The 15,981-nt window shown below is 51.5% G+C and overlaps 1 protein-coding gene across 1 annotated transcript in view; it reads right to left on the bottom strand.

Annotated features, from left to right (window-relative positions):
- Positions 1-15,981, bottom strand: part of RIGI (RNA sensor RIG-I) — a 233,708-nt gene that overhangs the window by 63,438 nt on the left and 154,289 nt on the right. Inside the window, exon 14 of the mRNA XM_075316231.1 lies at positions 9,113-9,248. Coding sequence (XP_075172346.1) covers positions 9,113-9,248 — 136 coding nt within the window. The remainder of the gene's footprint in view (positions 1-9,112; positions 9,249-15,981) is intronic.

Raw genomic sequence — 15,981 nt, 5'->3', positions numbered from 1 at the left:
AGCCGAGGTGTCTCGGACAGAAACGAAGGGTTCTGGCTGGAGCCCCCCCCTTATCCTGCTGGCGGAGCGGACAAAGGGGGAGAAAAGACTATGAGAGGGCTGTCCGCCCTGATGCCGTCTGTAACAACCAGATGGCCACGAGGAGCCCACCTATCAAAACAGGTGGGAGCAGGGAAAAAAGGGGTACCTTGAGCAAACTCATCACTGGATTATGGTCCCACTTTTCTAGTGAACGATGAAAAACGCCGAGCCAGATGGACGTTTCTCTGAGCGAAGGCCCTGATTGATGGAAAGTGAAAAGTCTCTGAAGATGCGGTCCTCACACCACAGGGGGAGCTCTTTCCAAGTGGAAATAAATCTTCGAGGGAACTGGATTCCAGGCCCTCCTCAATGTCTGTCATCATCTTGTTCACAGACCTGACCGAGCCAGCATCTGGGATCCACTGGTGAGGCCATGGAACCTGGGACTTCTGAGTCCTGGTAGAATCTGGCGGTCTGGAAGGAGCCACGGGACATCTGCGAGGAGATGAGTAAGTTATGCGAAACTATGTTCGCCTGGGCCACTCCCGAGCTATCGCCTGCCTAGGTCCCTCTTGAGAACCCTCGAGATCATGGAAAGCCGCGGGAAGATGCACGAGAGCCTGAACAGGCTACACGACCGGTCTAGGGCGTCGCCCTCTAGTCCAGAGCAGGTGGCGTACTCGACGCACCATTGACTTGAGAGTTGGATCGGAAGGCCAAAAAGTCACGACTGGAGGTCTTCCTTCGCCAGAGATCTGGCTGTTGATATCCCTGTTGGAGCCCTTTACCTACGCGAGACCTATCCTACCGCGGAAATCGGCCGTCCAAACGTCCACGCTCGGGATGTGCTGCCGAGATTAGCGAATGAAAGAGCCTGTCCCAGAGCAAGAACCTCTTGGCCTCTTCCCTTGCCATGAAGCTCCCTGCGTCTTCCTGGTGGATGATGCACATCACTGCTGTGGCATGGTCCGACTGGAACCTGACTGGACAATACGACCCAGAAAATAAATTGTAACCGGGCTAACCGAATGGCTCTGAGTCCGGAATGTTGAAGGGGAGACGACACTCTAGGGGTGTCCCTCGGGACCGTGCCGAGGAATGGTGGGGTAGCATACCCTAGTACGGGAGGCTGGTGACGGTTGATAATAAGCTCCAGAGGAGGAAAGGGAAGCTTCCCAGGGATGGTTGCGAAGATTGGTCCTCTAGGAGGAGATTGGCCGGTCACCCTCGAAGACGGAACCTTCCTGACCCCGTTCTTCAGTGTGTTCCGTTGGAGAGTCCGGGATGAAATCTGGTATGTGCACCATCGCTAACACCGCCACAGACTGTCGAGGACTCGCATAGCAAAAAACCGAAGGGAAAAAACGGGAGCGGGAGGCAAAAAAGCCGCGGAACCCTGTGCCAGGAGGGAAACTGCTCCTGCGTGAGGAGTAGCAACCCTTGAACGGCTCGAATACCGTGCCTGAGGAGTGATGGACCGGGCCGGATCTGGGAGGACTCCTTCCTGTAGCTCAGCTACCCTAGTAGCGAAAAGTGATGATGATGATGGTCTAAACCTCAAGGCGAGGATCCTTGAAGGGAGACTCTGGGTCTCCCGGTCGTTCCTGGGCAGAGAGAGCCTGAGGATGCGTAGGGATCGTGACCCCTGCAAGCACTGTTAGAAAGCTGGGACGGTCTGCAGCCACGCAAGGTGGAGACGGCTGTTGTAGGGATAAAGGCTCCCTGACGAACCTAGCGTGAGGGAACGAGTCCTGGTGCATCAGGGCCGATGCCGGGAAAGGGATGTACCCTTCCCTTACGTAGCCAGTCTACCCTGACGTAGCCTAAAGGATAAACTGGACTCGCCTATCTCCGAAAGGGCGATCCCGAGAGCCGGAAAGGAAGTCAGCAACTTCCTAGATGTCGAATCTGCGTTCCTGATCCCGAGTCAGAGCTCTCGACGGGTAGGTACACTGATGTTAGAGGCTCAGGCCGTGTAGCGGGCAGACACCAGATTTTGTGAAGAGAGGGTACTCACTGAAGCTGATAACCAGTCCTGGGTCGGCATAGGTGGAGCGCGGACCGCTGCGTAGAGTGTCCGTGGAGTCCCTGTGGAGCGTCACGATAGGGACGAGAAGCCAGGAGGAACCCAGGCGGGTCAAGTACAGGATAGCGTGCCCCTTCATCACGGAGCCCTCTACGAGGAGGGGTAAGACAATATAAAGGACTTACCGCTGGTGAGAATTGTGTCCGGGGAATATCCGTGATCACGCCGTCACACGGCGAACTGGATGTCCACTGAAAACCCGCAGGGGCCCCCACCTTCCTGTCTGCAAGGTGCCATGCCCCCTCTCTCCAGAGCCCTCTGGAAGAAATGATAATGACAATAACACGACTTACCGCAGGTAAACGCCGTGTCTGGTTGTTGTCTGTGATCACTCAGCGACTCCAGTGTGGCATGCCCATTCTCACCGAGACCCCTTTTTGGAGAAGGGAATAAAGACGATGACAAGACTTACCGCTGGCAAACGTCGTGTCTGGCAGTTGACTGTGAGCACGCGGTAACTCAGCGAGCTCTGGATGTCGTCTGAGCACATCAAGAGTCCGCTCCAAATGACTTAAGGGGGACCTGCGTGCATGTAGATAAGAGGGCTGTCCGTAGCCTTACGGCCTGACTCACCAATTCCAGCAGGCCTTTAGTCATGCGCCAAAACATCCAGGTCCTGCTCGGAGTCCAGCAGAGGTGGAAAGCCTGGGCCATCACCCGAGAGGTCGGAAGACTGCCGGAGAAAAAGCAGTCTGGACCTGGGGAATAAGGTGGGAAACAGGGGGGGCCACAAAAGACGAGACCTGTCGGGTCCGCTTCTAGCATAGGGAAAGGTCCCTGGTACGAGACTCACCTCCCCGAGGGGATTGCGCTAGACCTATGGAAGGTATAACCGAGTATTGGCAGGGGACGCAGCGCATGCGCGCGAAGCCGAGGGACGGCGGCGAGGGGATCTATGGCCTGAGACAGGGCATTAACCCGCCGGAGGGGACTAAACTAAAATCTCGAGCTGGGAGCGCGATATAAAAAAGGTGAAGCAAAACAAGTGCCCGAAAAGTACTGTAAGAGTTAAGGTGTAAAAAACTCATGTATGTAAAATTTTTAATAAAAATCGACCTAAAAATAAAAAATACCCACTAAATAAAAGTGTGTTTTATTTTCTCCCCCGGAAAAAGAAGGTGATGCTGCGGCCTCAGTAAACCCAGACTAGTAGTCTGGAATAAACTCCCATTCTCTTTTTTTTTTTTTCTTTATTTAAAATGGACGCTGTGAGCGGGAGAAAAATATCCCCCACCCCCCAAGTGATGCCTGGAGCACGGCGGAGGGCGGGAACGGAGAGGCCGGCGTCCAATAGCGCCGTGCGGGAGGCGGGCCTGGGGACGCCGAGGACAGGGCCGAAGCCGGGGGCTAAATTTTGAAGGTGCCGGGGCGGGCAGAGGCCGCGCCGGCGGACCCGGCCGCAGGCGGCGGCGGAGAGGATCCTCGGCGCGCTGTGCGGGATGCGGCCTGGGCACGCCGAGGACGGGGCCTAAGCAGAGGTACCGTCGCGGGCAGAGGTAGCGCCGGGGGACCCGACCGCAGGCGGCGGCGAGGATCCTCGGCGCGCTGTGCGGGATGCGGCCTGGGCACGCCGAGGACGGGGCCTAAGCAGAGGTACCGTCGCGGGCAGAGGTAGCGCCAGGGGACCCGACCGCAGGCGGCGGCGGAGAGGATCCTCGGCGCGCTGTGCGGGATGCGGCCTGGGCACGCCGAGGACGGGGCCTAAGCAGAGGTACCGTCGCGGGCAGAGGTAGCGCCGGGGGACCCGACCGCAGGCGGCGGCGAGGATCCTCGGCGCGCTGTGCGGTAGGCGGCCCGGGGGACCGAGGACAGTGGCCGAGCCGAGGTGCCGTTGCGGGCAGAGGCAGCGCCGGCGGACCCGACCTCAGGTGGCGGCGGCGTTTGAAGCTTAAAGGTACAGGGGCAGCGCCGGCGGACCCGGCCGCAAGCGGCGGCGGCGCAGCAGCGATGCGGGGCCGCCCGACCTCGGAGTCGGCAGGGAGCTCCACGGATGCAGCGGGGGAGTCCGGCGAGTAGGCCCAGACCGGGGCCTAAATTTCTGCAGGCGTCCGAGGGGGGAGAAGGTAGGGATCCTACCTGATCCGCGGCGCGCTGTCCAGTGTGCAGGCTGAGACTCTGCACCTGCTCCTGTGTGCTCCGCTCAGCGAAGGAATGGCTGCGGGCACCAGGAAGCAGGCTGAAGAAGGCGGGGAGTTGGACGCCATTGGGGTGGAAGCCCCTAAATGTAGCAGCGTTGCGTCATCCAAAAAATCCAGATGCGCTGCGGAGGTCCAGTCCCTGCTGTATGCCCCTTGCGACCCTTTGGGGTGGTACCGCAGGGTGAATAGGGGTGCCCAGGAAAGTTCAGCCCCGCGTGCCAACCGGGGAGTGGTACCGTGGAATTGGACGGGGGAGAGGGCCCGACGACTCAAGCCTCTGCGACCCAGGGGAGTGGTACCCACACGGGCTGCGAGAGCTGAGGTAGAGAAAAGATACCTGCAGAAAAAAAAATTTACCACAGATGAGAGCGACGAGCGTCGCCGAGAAAAAATGAAAAAATAACGCAAAAAATCAAGTGGCTGAAGGGGGCCCAGTCGGCCCACATCAGCCTCCTACGACACTAAGCAAAAAACTGATTGAGCCCGCCTCCGGCTCAGGGGTTATACTGCTGGGGAGGAGCTAACTTTTTCTGTTTACTTAGTGTCAGCCTCCTAGTGACAGCAGCATAACCCATGGTCCTGTGTCCCCCAATGAAACGACAGAGAAAAGATCATGTCACATTCTTAATCTTGTCTTTTCATTGTTAATAATTTCACATTGTGGTAAAACATAGATTTTTCCATTTAGTTAAATTTATTTACTCTGAGGTTCAAATCCATTCCCAATATGATAATATCACTGCCTTCTGTGTCTCATTTAAATGTGTCGAATAGAGTTGATCGAACAGCAAATAATCCGGTACCGGCGGATCACTGCCAGATTTAAAAAAAGAGTCCGATCCGCTCCGGAATCCGGTGCCCATATAAGTCAATGGGGACCGGAATCCGGAGGTTAAAAACTTTTGTGGAGGGGCTAGGGGGCTAGGAGCGAGCGCAGCATACTCACCGAGGCGCTGTCATGGCGGCACACTCCTTCCGGGTCACGCTGTTACCTTCCGGAGCCGACAATTCAATATTCATTGTTTTCCCCACCCACCAGCGCGTGTTGGTTGCAGCTAGACACGCCCCCACCCTGAGTGGCAGCTAACTGCAACTAATCACAGGCGGCAGGACGGCCGGTGGGCGGGGAAAGCAGTGTGTCCGTCGCAAGTGTGACTCCGGCATTTTTTTTTTATATATTAATTAAATTAAAAAACCCGACATGCGGTCCTCCCTAATTTTCATCCCCAGCCATGGTAATACCGGCCGGGGGTTGGTATTTCAGCCCGCAGCCACCCGGTACATTACCGGCTCTTCCCGGAGGCGTGATGCGGTGCCAGTCGGGGTAATAGGTTTGTGATCGTACGGGCGTCTGTGAAATACCCGCATCACAAACCTGCAAATGAATGTAAATAAACACACAGAGAAAAATCCTTTATTTACAATAAAGTACAAATGCAGCCTTGTTCACCACTTTATTACCCCAACACCCTGCAGCTCTGGCGTAATCCACACATCCCACAGCGACACATCTGGCTCTGCTACATGTCACAGCTAACAGCCGCGTAGAGCACGGCTGCCAGCTCTGAGTGTAGACACTGACTGAGCGGCTGTGACAGGCTGGGCTGTGACATTGTCTCCTCCGCAGCTCCAGCCCCTCCCCTCCTCAGTGCCGGCTCGCCCCCCGCAGTAGCAGGGACACTCGCATGACACTCGGCTCTGCTGTACTGCCAGCGTGAGCCGTGTGTCATGCGATGGGATCGCACCGGTGCACGCGGAGACAGACAGCGGAGGAGATGGGGAGAAAGTGCTCCCCCTCTTCTCTGCTCCTGTGATGCGATTGCAAGATCGCATCACAGTCGGATGACCCTCGGCTGACACCCTCAGCACAGGGTCATTTGCATATCGCTTCTGATGCTGTCGCATCGGAAGCGGTACGCAAGTGTACAAGAGCCCTCAGACGTGTGCAGGTGATGCAATGTCAGACTCGTGCGGGTCTGACATGACATCACACGGCACAGTCTGCCACTGTCTGAACATGAGTATGCATATACCTAGAAACATATGCACGCTCCTGTCAGAAGTGTGTGCGGCTGTGCTGCAATGTTAGATTTGTGGGAGTCCCTCGCAAGTGTGACTGCTGCCTAAAATAAACCGCATGCGTTTTTTTTTTTAAAATTTAAATAAATAATTAAAAAAAAAACAAAAACGGCGTGCGGGGGCTGGTATATTCTCAGCCCGCAGCCGCCCGGTATAGCCGCATCTATTAGATGTGACAGTTCCGGTGCGATATCAGCTCATCTTGATTGCCCTGGTGCGGTGGCAATCAAGGTAATAGCAGGGGTTAATAACAGCGCACGGCTGCTACTAAACCCTAGGTTTGTGATCGCACAGGCGCCTATCAGATACCCGCATCAAAAACCTGTAAATTACAGTAAATAAACAAGACACAGAGAAATCCTTTATTTGGAATAAAGTACAAACGCACCCTCCTTCACCACTTTATTACCCCAACACCCTGCAGCTCCGGCGTAATCCATACGAGATCCAGGGAAGACACATCCAGCTCTGCTACATGTCAGAGTGAGCAGCCATAGACCACGACTGCCCGCTCTGAGTGCAGCCTATTACTGACCGCGATAAGCGATTACTGCACGGCAGAGACTATCACAGGCTGGAGGGGTGCGTCAGCCAGGAACCAATCACAGCTGAGAGGACGGCCAGTGGGCGGGGAAAACACGGAAAGCTGTGTGATTGCGTGCACACCACAGGAAGTGAAAGCGCGACCTGGAAGCTGTGTGCCGCCATGACAGAGTCTCGGTAAGTATGAAACGCTCATTTATTATTTACTTTCATTTTTATTAATTGCCGATTCCGGATCGTGCAGCCAGAATCCCGCGCCCAGGTCCGGCCCAGGGAGAGCGCTGAAACCGCACGGATCCGGACGTTTACAGTCCGGGTCCGCTCAACACTAGTGTCGAAGTCTTGATTTTGATGAAGCTTTTATGGCTCACAGCCATGTGAACTGAGGTGTTCAAGAAGTTTAGATGGCTGATTGTGGTTATCTATATCACTTCCACAGTACTAGTTTGGAGATAATGCTCCATAAATAAGTTATCCATGCACCTTTGAACTAGATTTCGGTGCTTGTTTAGATTTAGTGCTGCACGCACCTCCAAATCTGGGGCTCTTTTAGAGATAATGCAATGCTCCCCTTTAATTCTCCACTACTATTGCAGCACTGTGTGCCTTTTTATTTATTTTGGCCCCATTATTGGCTGAATTTCTTCCTTCATGTTTCAGGGTTAATGTGATTATGTGATCACCTGGTAGAATTGTGACAGTTCACTATGCAATTCATCTTTTCATTTAATCCATTACATGTCACAATAGACAGAGTTGTTTAATAAAAATAATACTCTTTAATGAAAACAGACATATAATATTTAATCAATTTCATATGAATAAATCTTATGGTAATTTTTAATAACTTGAAAACATACAGTATTTGTATGCTAAATTCATTTATGATTTAATGGAATTAAATAATGGAGTATAATACAATGTATTCACATTACTTTAAATGGAATAACTTTGTACTTAATAATTGAAAATTATACGTATAAATGGATTTTTTTCCTCTTTCAAACAAGGATATAATTATCATGACACGCATTATTTTTTATTTTAGCCACATTTTTGTATATAGTATATGTTATATATTTTGCACATTTACAATGAAGTATTATTAATGGATTTTGTTCTAAATTAGCATGAGGTCTTGAGTCAATCATCCACCCAATTCATTAAGTATTTCTCTGGTGTGTTCAGCAGTCTAGAATCTACTTAATGTTTAGGTCCCCTTCTTGTAGTAATGTCCCCATCCAGGTCCCCTTCTTTTAGTAATGTCCCCATCCAGGTCCCCTTCTTGTAGTAATGTCCCCATCCGGGTCCCCTTCTTGTAGTAAAGTCCCCATCCTGGTCCCCTTCTTGTAGTAATGCCCCATATTGTTTCTATCCTGGTCCCATAGTGTAGCAATGCCCCATCCTGGTGCACATCTTATAGTAATATCCCAATACTGTAGTAATGTCCAATCCTGGCCCCCTTCTTGTAGTAATGTCCTCATCCTGGTCCCGTTCTTGTAGTAATCTCTACATCCAGGTCCCCTTCTTGTAGTAATGTCCCAATCCTGGTCCCCTTTTTGTAGTATTGACCCCATCCAGGTCCCCTTCTTGTAGTAATGCCCATCCAGGTCCCATTCTTGTAGTAATGTCCCCATCTAGGTTCCCTTAATGTAGTTAATGTCCCCATCCAGGTCTTCTTTTTGTAGTAATGTCCCCATCCTGGTCCACTTCTTTTAGTAATGCCCCAAAATGTTTCTATCCTGGTCCCTATAGTGTAGCAATGCCCCATCCTGGTGCACATCTTATAGTAATATCCCAATACTGTAGTAATGCCCCATCCTGGACCCCTTCTTGTAGTAATGTCCTCATCCTGGTCCCGTTCTTGTAGTAATCTCTGTATCCAGGTCCCTTTATTGTAGTAATGTGCCCATCCTGGTCCCCTTGCACTAATGTCCCATGGCAAGCACATTCAACTGAAATAAAGCGTTGACCTCGGGCAGCCTCTGGATCGGGCTGCAATCGTCAATGGGTCTACAGTGCCTACAGGCCGCATGAAGCAGAGCCCTGATCTACATCGTATGCAATCTAAATAATAATTTTCCTTTCATTCATAGAACTTGATGGATATCAGATTATGGAATAGACTTCGGAAAGGTTTAAAAAAAAACTACAGATGTAAGGACAAGGAACAAGTAATACAGCTCTGCTACTGAAACAGATTAGATACAAATAATTGCCACAAAGAAGTGTTTATCCTTATTACCTTCAAACTTTTTTGCCAGTTTCTGTTCAATCTCAGTAAAAGTCCCATTTTTGATATTTGTGAAAAAGTTTTGTAAGTACTCCAATGCGTCTTTTGTACGTGCGTCATCATTGATTATAAGTGAGTCATTAAATTTCTGTCAGGTAGAAAAACAATGCATTTATAAGACATAAATACAAACAAAACTACGAATAAAAACGATCCATTAATATGGGTAAACAGAAGCCTCCCAAATCTCTGCTGGAAACACCTTAACGCGGAACCATCGGTTTAATTTTTATTTTATAAATCAATAGTGCACATGAAAATAAGCAACTTTGTATTATATCTTATCAGACAAATCTGCTTCTTTCTTCACCTTGATTGTTCTTTCATTCTCAAAATTCTCAATATCTAGGTAAAATCTATCTTAGGCCTCCTTCACAAGTCCGTGTCTCTGGTACGTGTTTGGTCCGTTTCCTCACGTGCCGAAGACACGGGCACATGTTGACCCATTAAAATCAATGGGTCTTCACTCACGTGCATGTTTTGCCATGGACATGTGGAGCATACGTGTGCCCGTGTGCTCCACACGTAGACATGTCTGTTTTTCTCCAGCATCACGGGTGTCACACGGACCGCATAGGACCGCACGGATGTGATCCGTGTGATACGCACCAGAGAAAACACACATGTCTGTGAAATAAAATGAATTCCTATACTCACCTTCTCCAGCGCTGCTGTCTCTGCCGCTGCTGTCACTTGCTTCCAACCCCAGCTCATTATGCTCATCGCATATTCACTGCACTGCGGGCCGGAAGCGGCAGCAGCGGGGAGTCAGCAGGACTGGAGACCATAGCTCAGAATTACGGATAGCAACACCAGGGACAGGTGAGCAGAAAGTTCCTGTTCTAACACACGTATGCCATAAACACGGCACACGGAGGGCAATACGGACCTTTGACACATCCATGAAAAACGTGCGTGATTTTAACGTGCGTGATTTTCACGGATGTGTGAAAGAGGCCTTAAGTGAATATGTCGCAGACGGGTGCCATCTCCGCTGCGGCAAAGGGGCTGCTCGAGGGCGCTCGGATCCGGGATCGTGTCTGGGGCTTGAGTGGTGACTGGACCCGGGGCTCGTGCAACCGCTTGTCCTCGCAAGAGTGAAAAGGGGGTATTTAACCCCTTCACGACCTTGGACGGATCTATCCGTCCAGGATCGTGTCCCGTTAAGCCCCGCCCCCTGCCGCGGGCAGGCGGCGTGGATCGGCACACATATCAGCTGTTTTCAACAGCTGACATGTGTGCCTGCTAGCCGCGGGTGGAATCGCTTCCACCCGCGGCCATTAACCCCTTAAATCTTGCTGCCAAAGTCTGGCAGCAAGATTTAAATGCGCGCGGCCATGTTTGTTACTTACCGCCGCCCCCACCGGAAGTCACGTGTGTTATCACGTGACTATCGGTGGTTGCCATCGTAGCACAGGGTCATGTGATGACGCCTGCTGCTATGATCTTTCACTTTCATTTTCCCTCGGCCGAGAGCAGAGGGAAAACCAAAGTGAGTGAATCTGCTGATTACAGCGGTATTGCTGTGATCAGCAGATAGCGATCAGCGATCGGATTGCTGATTGCTATAGCCCCCTAGGGGGACTAGTAAAATAAAAAAAAAAGTAAAAAAAAAAGTTTTGAAAAATAAAAAAAAAAAAAAAAAAACCTAAAAGTTCAAATCACCCCCCTTTCCCCCCATTGAAAATTAAAGGGTTAAAAAATAAATAAATATACACATATTTGGTATCGCCGCGTTCAGAAATGCCCGATCTATCAAAATATAAAATCAATTATTCTGATTGGTAAACGGCGTAGTGGCAAAAAAATTCCAAACGCCAAAATTACGTTTTTTGGTCGCCGCAAGTTTTGCGCAAAATGCAATAACAGGCGATCAAAACGTAGCATCTGCGCAAAAATGGTACCATTATAAACGTCAGCTCGAGACGCAAAAAATAAGCCATCACTGAGCCATAGATCCCAAAAAATAAGAACTCTACGTGTTTCGGAAAATGGCGCAAAACGTGCGCCACTTTTATTGGACAAACTTGTGAATTTTTTTTAACCCCTGAGATACAAGTAAACCTATACATGTTTGGTGTCTACAAACTCGCACCGACCTGAGGCATCACACCCATACATCAGTTTTACCATATAGTGAACACTGTGAATAAAATATCCCAAAAACTATTGTACGATCCCACTTTTTTTGCAATTTTTCCGCACTTGGAATTTTTTTGCCGTTTTCCAGTACACTATATGGTAAAACTTATGATTTCATTTAAAAGTACAACTCGTCCCGCAAAAAACAAGCCCTCATATGGCAAGATTGACGGAATAATAAAAAAGTTACGGCTCTTGGAAGAAAAGGAGCAAAAAACAAAAACGCAAAAACGGAAAGTGCCCGGGGGCTGAAGGGGTTAAAGGGGAGTTAGTCTTTTGTCTGTGACGCCACCCATGGGTTGCGGTGATGGGATAGTGGCACCACCGCTGCCTCTTGGGGCCAGTGTCCGGGACCGATGCTGTTGGGCAGCAAGGTGGTATCCCCTCCACGGGTAGGGGAGGTGTAGTCCCGGGGCCCAGGTGTAGGTAGGGAGCAGTGATGGGACGCCGTCGGCAGGTTGGACCGGGTGTACTCACAATTAGGAATAATCCACACAGAGTCTGTACTGTAAACCACGGCCAGATGCCGGTTGCCGTTGGAGAGGTGTGCTGGTCCCGCACACGAGTTAGGAAGGTAGGGACCCTTCCTCCTGCACTTATGTCTTGCTGTGTGTTGATTAAATCCGCTTGGAACGGGAAAAATCCACTCCCCTGCAGCTTTGTACGCAGAGGGAGCCATTGCCCGCAAACTCTGACCTGTAGGATTTTAATGGGTTCTTGGCGGACACCCTATCCCCCGCGTTCGGCTGCTGGTTTGTTCTCTCTGGGCTTTTCTCTCTTCGGAAACAAGGCCTGGTACCTTGTCCCGCTGGTCAATTAACAAGGGGCCTGAAGCTTGCCGCGTCCTAGGGTCCAGGTACCCCGCCTGTGCACGGCCTCTGGACCGGATTCCCGTTGTCGGTACCGGCGGGCTACAACCCTGCCCCGGTCCACTTCAGGTCTCCCACAACCGGATCACCGTCGCCTGTGGCCCTACACTGCCGTCTGCCACCTAGTCGGTTCTCCCGTGGTCCAAGGGCGACTAGGCTTTGTGGCTGGTGTTCCTGTGTTTGGCATGTGGTGTTAATTCCCAAGGAGGAGGCGATTCTTGTACCCTTGGTGGGGGGTACAGTCATCTGTGACTACCTGGTTTTGCCATGGGAGTCACAAATACACATTTTTATATTACTGAGATAAGAGATGCAGTTTTTACTGATGAGATTCTATGCAGAAAGGTGGGACGAGGTGGAAAGAGGAACTCCTCCGTTATACACTTGAATCTTGTCAGTAGCAACTCGCTACAACATGCTTTAAGTATTCATCTTCTTATTTATTCACTATCATTATTATTTTTACTATTGTTTGATTATATCGGGAGGGGGAGGGGAGTCGGGGGGGCACTTTGGTGACACCGGGGGAGGAGATTTATCTCCCGTCTCACATGTGTGATCATGCCAGGTGGGAGATAAATAATTTTTTACCTGCGCCGCCATTTATTGTCATGTCATCATGGTTATACAGTGTGTACCGGTGATAACATGACCGGGGACCGGAGAAACCGGTCGGAATCATGATCTCCAGGGTCTCAGCTACCCCCGGTAGCGGAGACCCTGGAAATTTTCCGACACTGTGGGGCACTATTCACTTTTTTCTGACTGCTGTTTTAAAACGGAGATCTGGCATAAATACCCTTTACTATCGCCGTTTTAATCCGTACGGCGGTCGTAAAGGGGTTCAAAAAGAGAATTTTGTTTACTTACCGTAAATTCTTTTTCTTATAGTTCCGTATTGGGAGACCCAGACCATGGGTGTTTAGCTTCTGCCTCCGGAGGACACACAAAGTACTACACTTAAAAGTGTAGCTCCTCCCTCTGAGCTTATACACCCCCTGGTGAGCCAGTCCCAGCCAGTTTAGTGCAAAAGCTGAAGGAGAATAGCCACCCACAAGTAGAACAGAGCAGGAGCCGGAACAACCGGAGACTCTGTCTTGACAACAGCCGGTGATAACACACGGAACAAGAAAATTGCCAACGGGCAACAGGGAGGAAGCTGGGTCTCCCAATACGGAACTATAAGAAAAAGAATTTACGGTAAGTAAACAAAATTCTCTTTTTCTTTATCGTTCCTTTGGGAGACCCAGACCATGGGACGTTCCAAAGCAGTCCCTGGGTGGGAAATAAACAGAAAAACTAAGAAGTAGGCAGAACCTAACTTCACAAGTGGGCGACAGCCGCCTGAAGGATGCGTCTGCCCAAGCTCGCATCTGCCGAAGCATGAGCATGCACTTGGTAGTGCTTCGAGAAGGTATGCAGGCTAGGCCAAGTGGCAGCCTGACAGACTTGTTGAGCCGTAGCCTGGTGCCTAAAAGCCCAAGAGGCACCGACAGCTCTGGTCGAGTGTGCTTTGATCCCCGGCGGGGGAGGCACCTGAGTACTCTGGTAGGCGTCCGAAATGGTCGATCTAATCCAACAGGCTAAGGTCGGCTTAGAAGCAGGGAGACCCTTGCGCCGCCCTGTGGTTAGCACAAAGAGAGGTGCACCGCCTAAGTGCAGCGGTACGAGACACATAAATCCGGAGAGCACGCACCAGATCTAGAGTATGCAGTGCTTTTTCAAAGCGATGAACAGGGGCCGGACAGACGGACGGTAAGGAAATGTCCTGGTTAAGGTGGAAGGGAGAGACCACCTTAGGAAGAAAGTCCGGAGTCGGACGGAGAACCTCCTTGTCCTGGTGAAAAACTAAAAAAGGTGACTCCGAGGAGAGCGCAGCCAAATCAGAGACTCTCCTGAGAGAAGTTATGGCAACTAGAAAGGCCACTTTCTGAGAAAGATGATACAAAGCAACCTCCCTAAGAGGCTCAAAAGGGGGTTTCTGCAATACCGTGAGGACCAAGTTAAGGTCCAAGGGATCCAAGGGCCGCCGATAAGGCGGAATGATGTTAGACGCGCCTTGCATGAAGGTGCGGACCTGAGCCAGCCGGGCGAGACGCCGCTGGAACAATACTGACAGAGCTGAGACTTGTCCCTTGAGAGAGTTGAGGGACAGTCCTAGCTGCAGACCGGACTGTAGAAAAGACAGAAGGGTCGGCAAAGAGAATGGCCAAGGAGGATGGCCGGAAGAGCGACACCAGGACAGGAAAATTTTCCAAGTCCTGTGATAGATCTTGGCGGAGGAAGACTTACGGGCCCGAGTCATAGTGGAGATGACCTCAGGAGGAATACCAGAAGTCGTCAAAATCCAGGACTCAAGAGCCACGCCGTCAATTTGAGGGCCGCAGAATTCGGGCGGAAAAACGGACCTTGCGAGAGTAGGTCTGGACGGTCTGGAAGATGCCACGGCATCTCTACGGACAGTTGGAGCAGGTCCGGATACCAAGCTCGCCTGGGCCAGTCCGGTGCAATGAGGATGACTCGACGGCCCTCCATTCTGATCTTGCGCAGGACTCTGGGCAAGAGAGCTAGAGGGGGAAACACGTAGGACAGACGAAACTGGGACCAGTCTTGAACCAGAGCGTCCGCGGCGAAGGCCTGAGGATCGTGGGAGCGAGCCACGTAAACAGGAACCTTGTCGTTGTGACGGGATGCCATTAGGTCCACGTCCGGAGTGCCCCATTTGCGGCAGATTGACTGAAACACTGCCGGGTGCAGGGACCACTCGCCACCGTCCACGCATTGACGGCTGAGATAATCTGCCTCCCAGTTTTCCACGCCTGGGATGTGGACTGCGGATATGGTGGACTTGGAGTCCTCCGCCCATTGAAGGATGCGTTGTACCTCCATCATTGCCAGGCGGCTGCGTGTCCCGCCTTGGTGATTGATGTAGGCAACCGCTGTTGCGTTGTCTGACTGGACTCGAATGTGCCTGCCCGCCAACAGGTGGTGAAAAGCTAGGAGAGCTAGAAACACGGCTCTGGTTTCCAGCACATTGATTGACAGGGCTGACTCGGACGGAGTCCAAGTGCCCTGTGCTCTGTAGTGGAGATATACCGCTCCCCAGCCGGATAGACTGGCATCCGAGGTGAGAATAACCCAGGACGGGGCCAGGAAGGAGCGCCCTTGGGACAGGGAGAGGGGCCGAAGCCACCACTGAAGAGAGCTCCTGGTCCGTGGCGACAGAGCCACTAACCTCTGTAAGGAGGAAGGCCGCTTGTCCCAACAGCGGAGAATGTCCAGCTGCAGAGGGTGCAGATGGAACTGGGCAAAGGGAACAGCCTCCATGGACGCCACCATTTGACCCAGCACCTGCATCAGGCGCCTGAGGGTATAACGGCGGGGCCGCAGCAGAGAGCGCACCGCTAGCTGGAGAGACTGCTGTTTGATTAAGGGCAACTTCACAAGTGCCAGCAAAGTCTCGAACTGCATCCCTAGGTACGTGAGACTCTGGGTCGGAGTCAGAGTGGATTTGGGAAGATTGACAAGCCACCCGAATTGGGCTAGAGTGACGAGAGTGAGCGAGACACTCCACTGACAGTCTGCGCTGGATGGAGCCTTGACCAGAAGGTCGTCCAGGTAAGGAAGCACTGCCAACCCCTGGAGGTGCAGGACCGCAATCACTGCCGCCATGACCTTGGTGAATATCCGAGGGGCCGTGGCTAACCCGAAGGGGAGAGCCACGAATTGGAAATGATCCTCTCCTATGGCAAAACGTAACCAACGCTGGTGTGAAACTGCGATTGGCACATGTACATAGGCATCTCTGAT

This window comes from Anomaloglossus baeobatrachus, chromosome 1 (genome assembly GCF_048569485.1).
Source record: "Anomaloglossus baeobatrachus isolate aAnoBae1 chromosome 1, aAnoBae1.hap1, whole genome shotgun sequence".
NCBI lineage: Eukaryota > Metazoa > Chordata > Amphibia > Anura > Aromobatidae > Anomaloglossus > Anomaloglossus baeobatrachus.
Note: the sequence above shows the minus strand (reverse complement) of the source record. Positions and strands in the feature narration are given on the sequence as shown.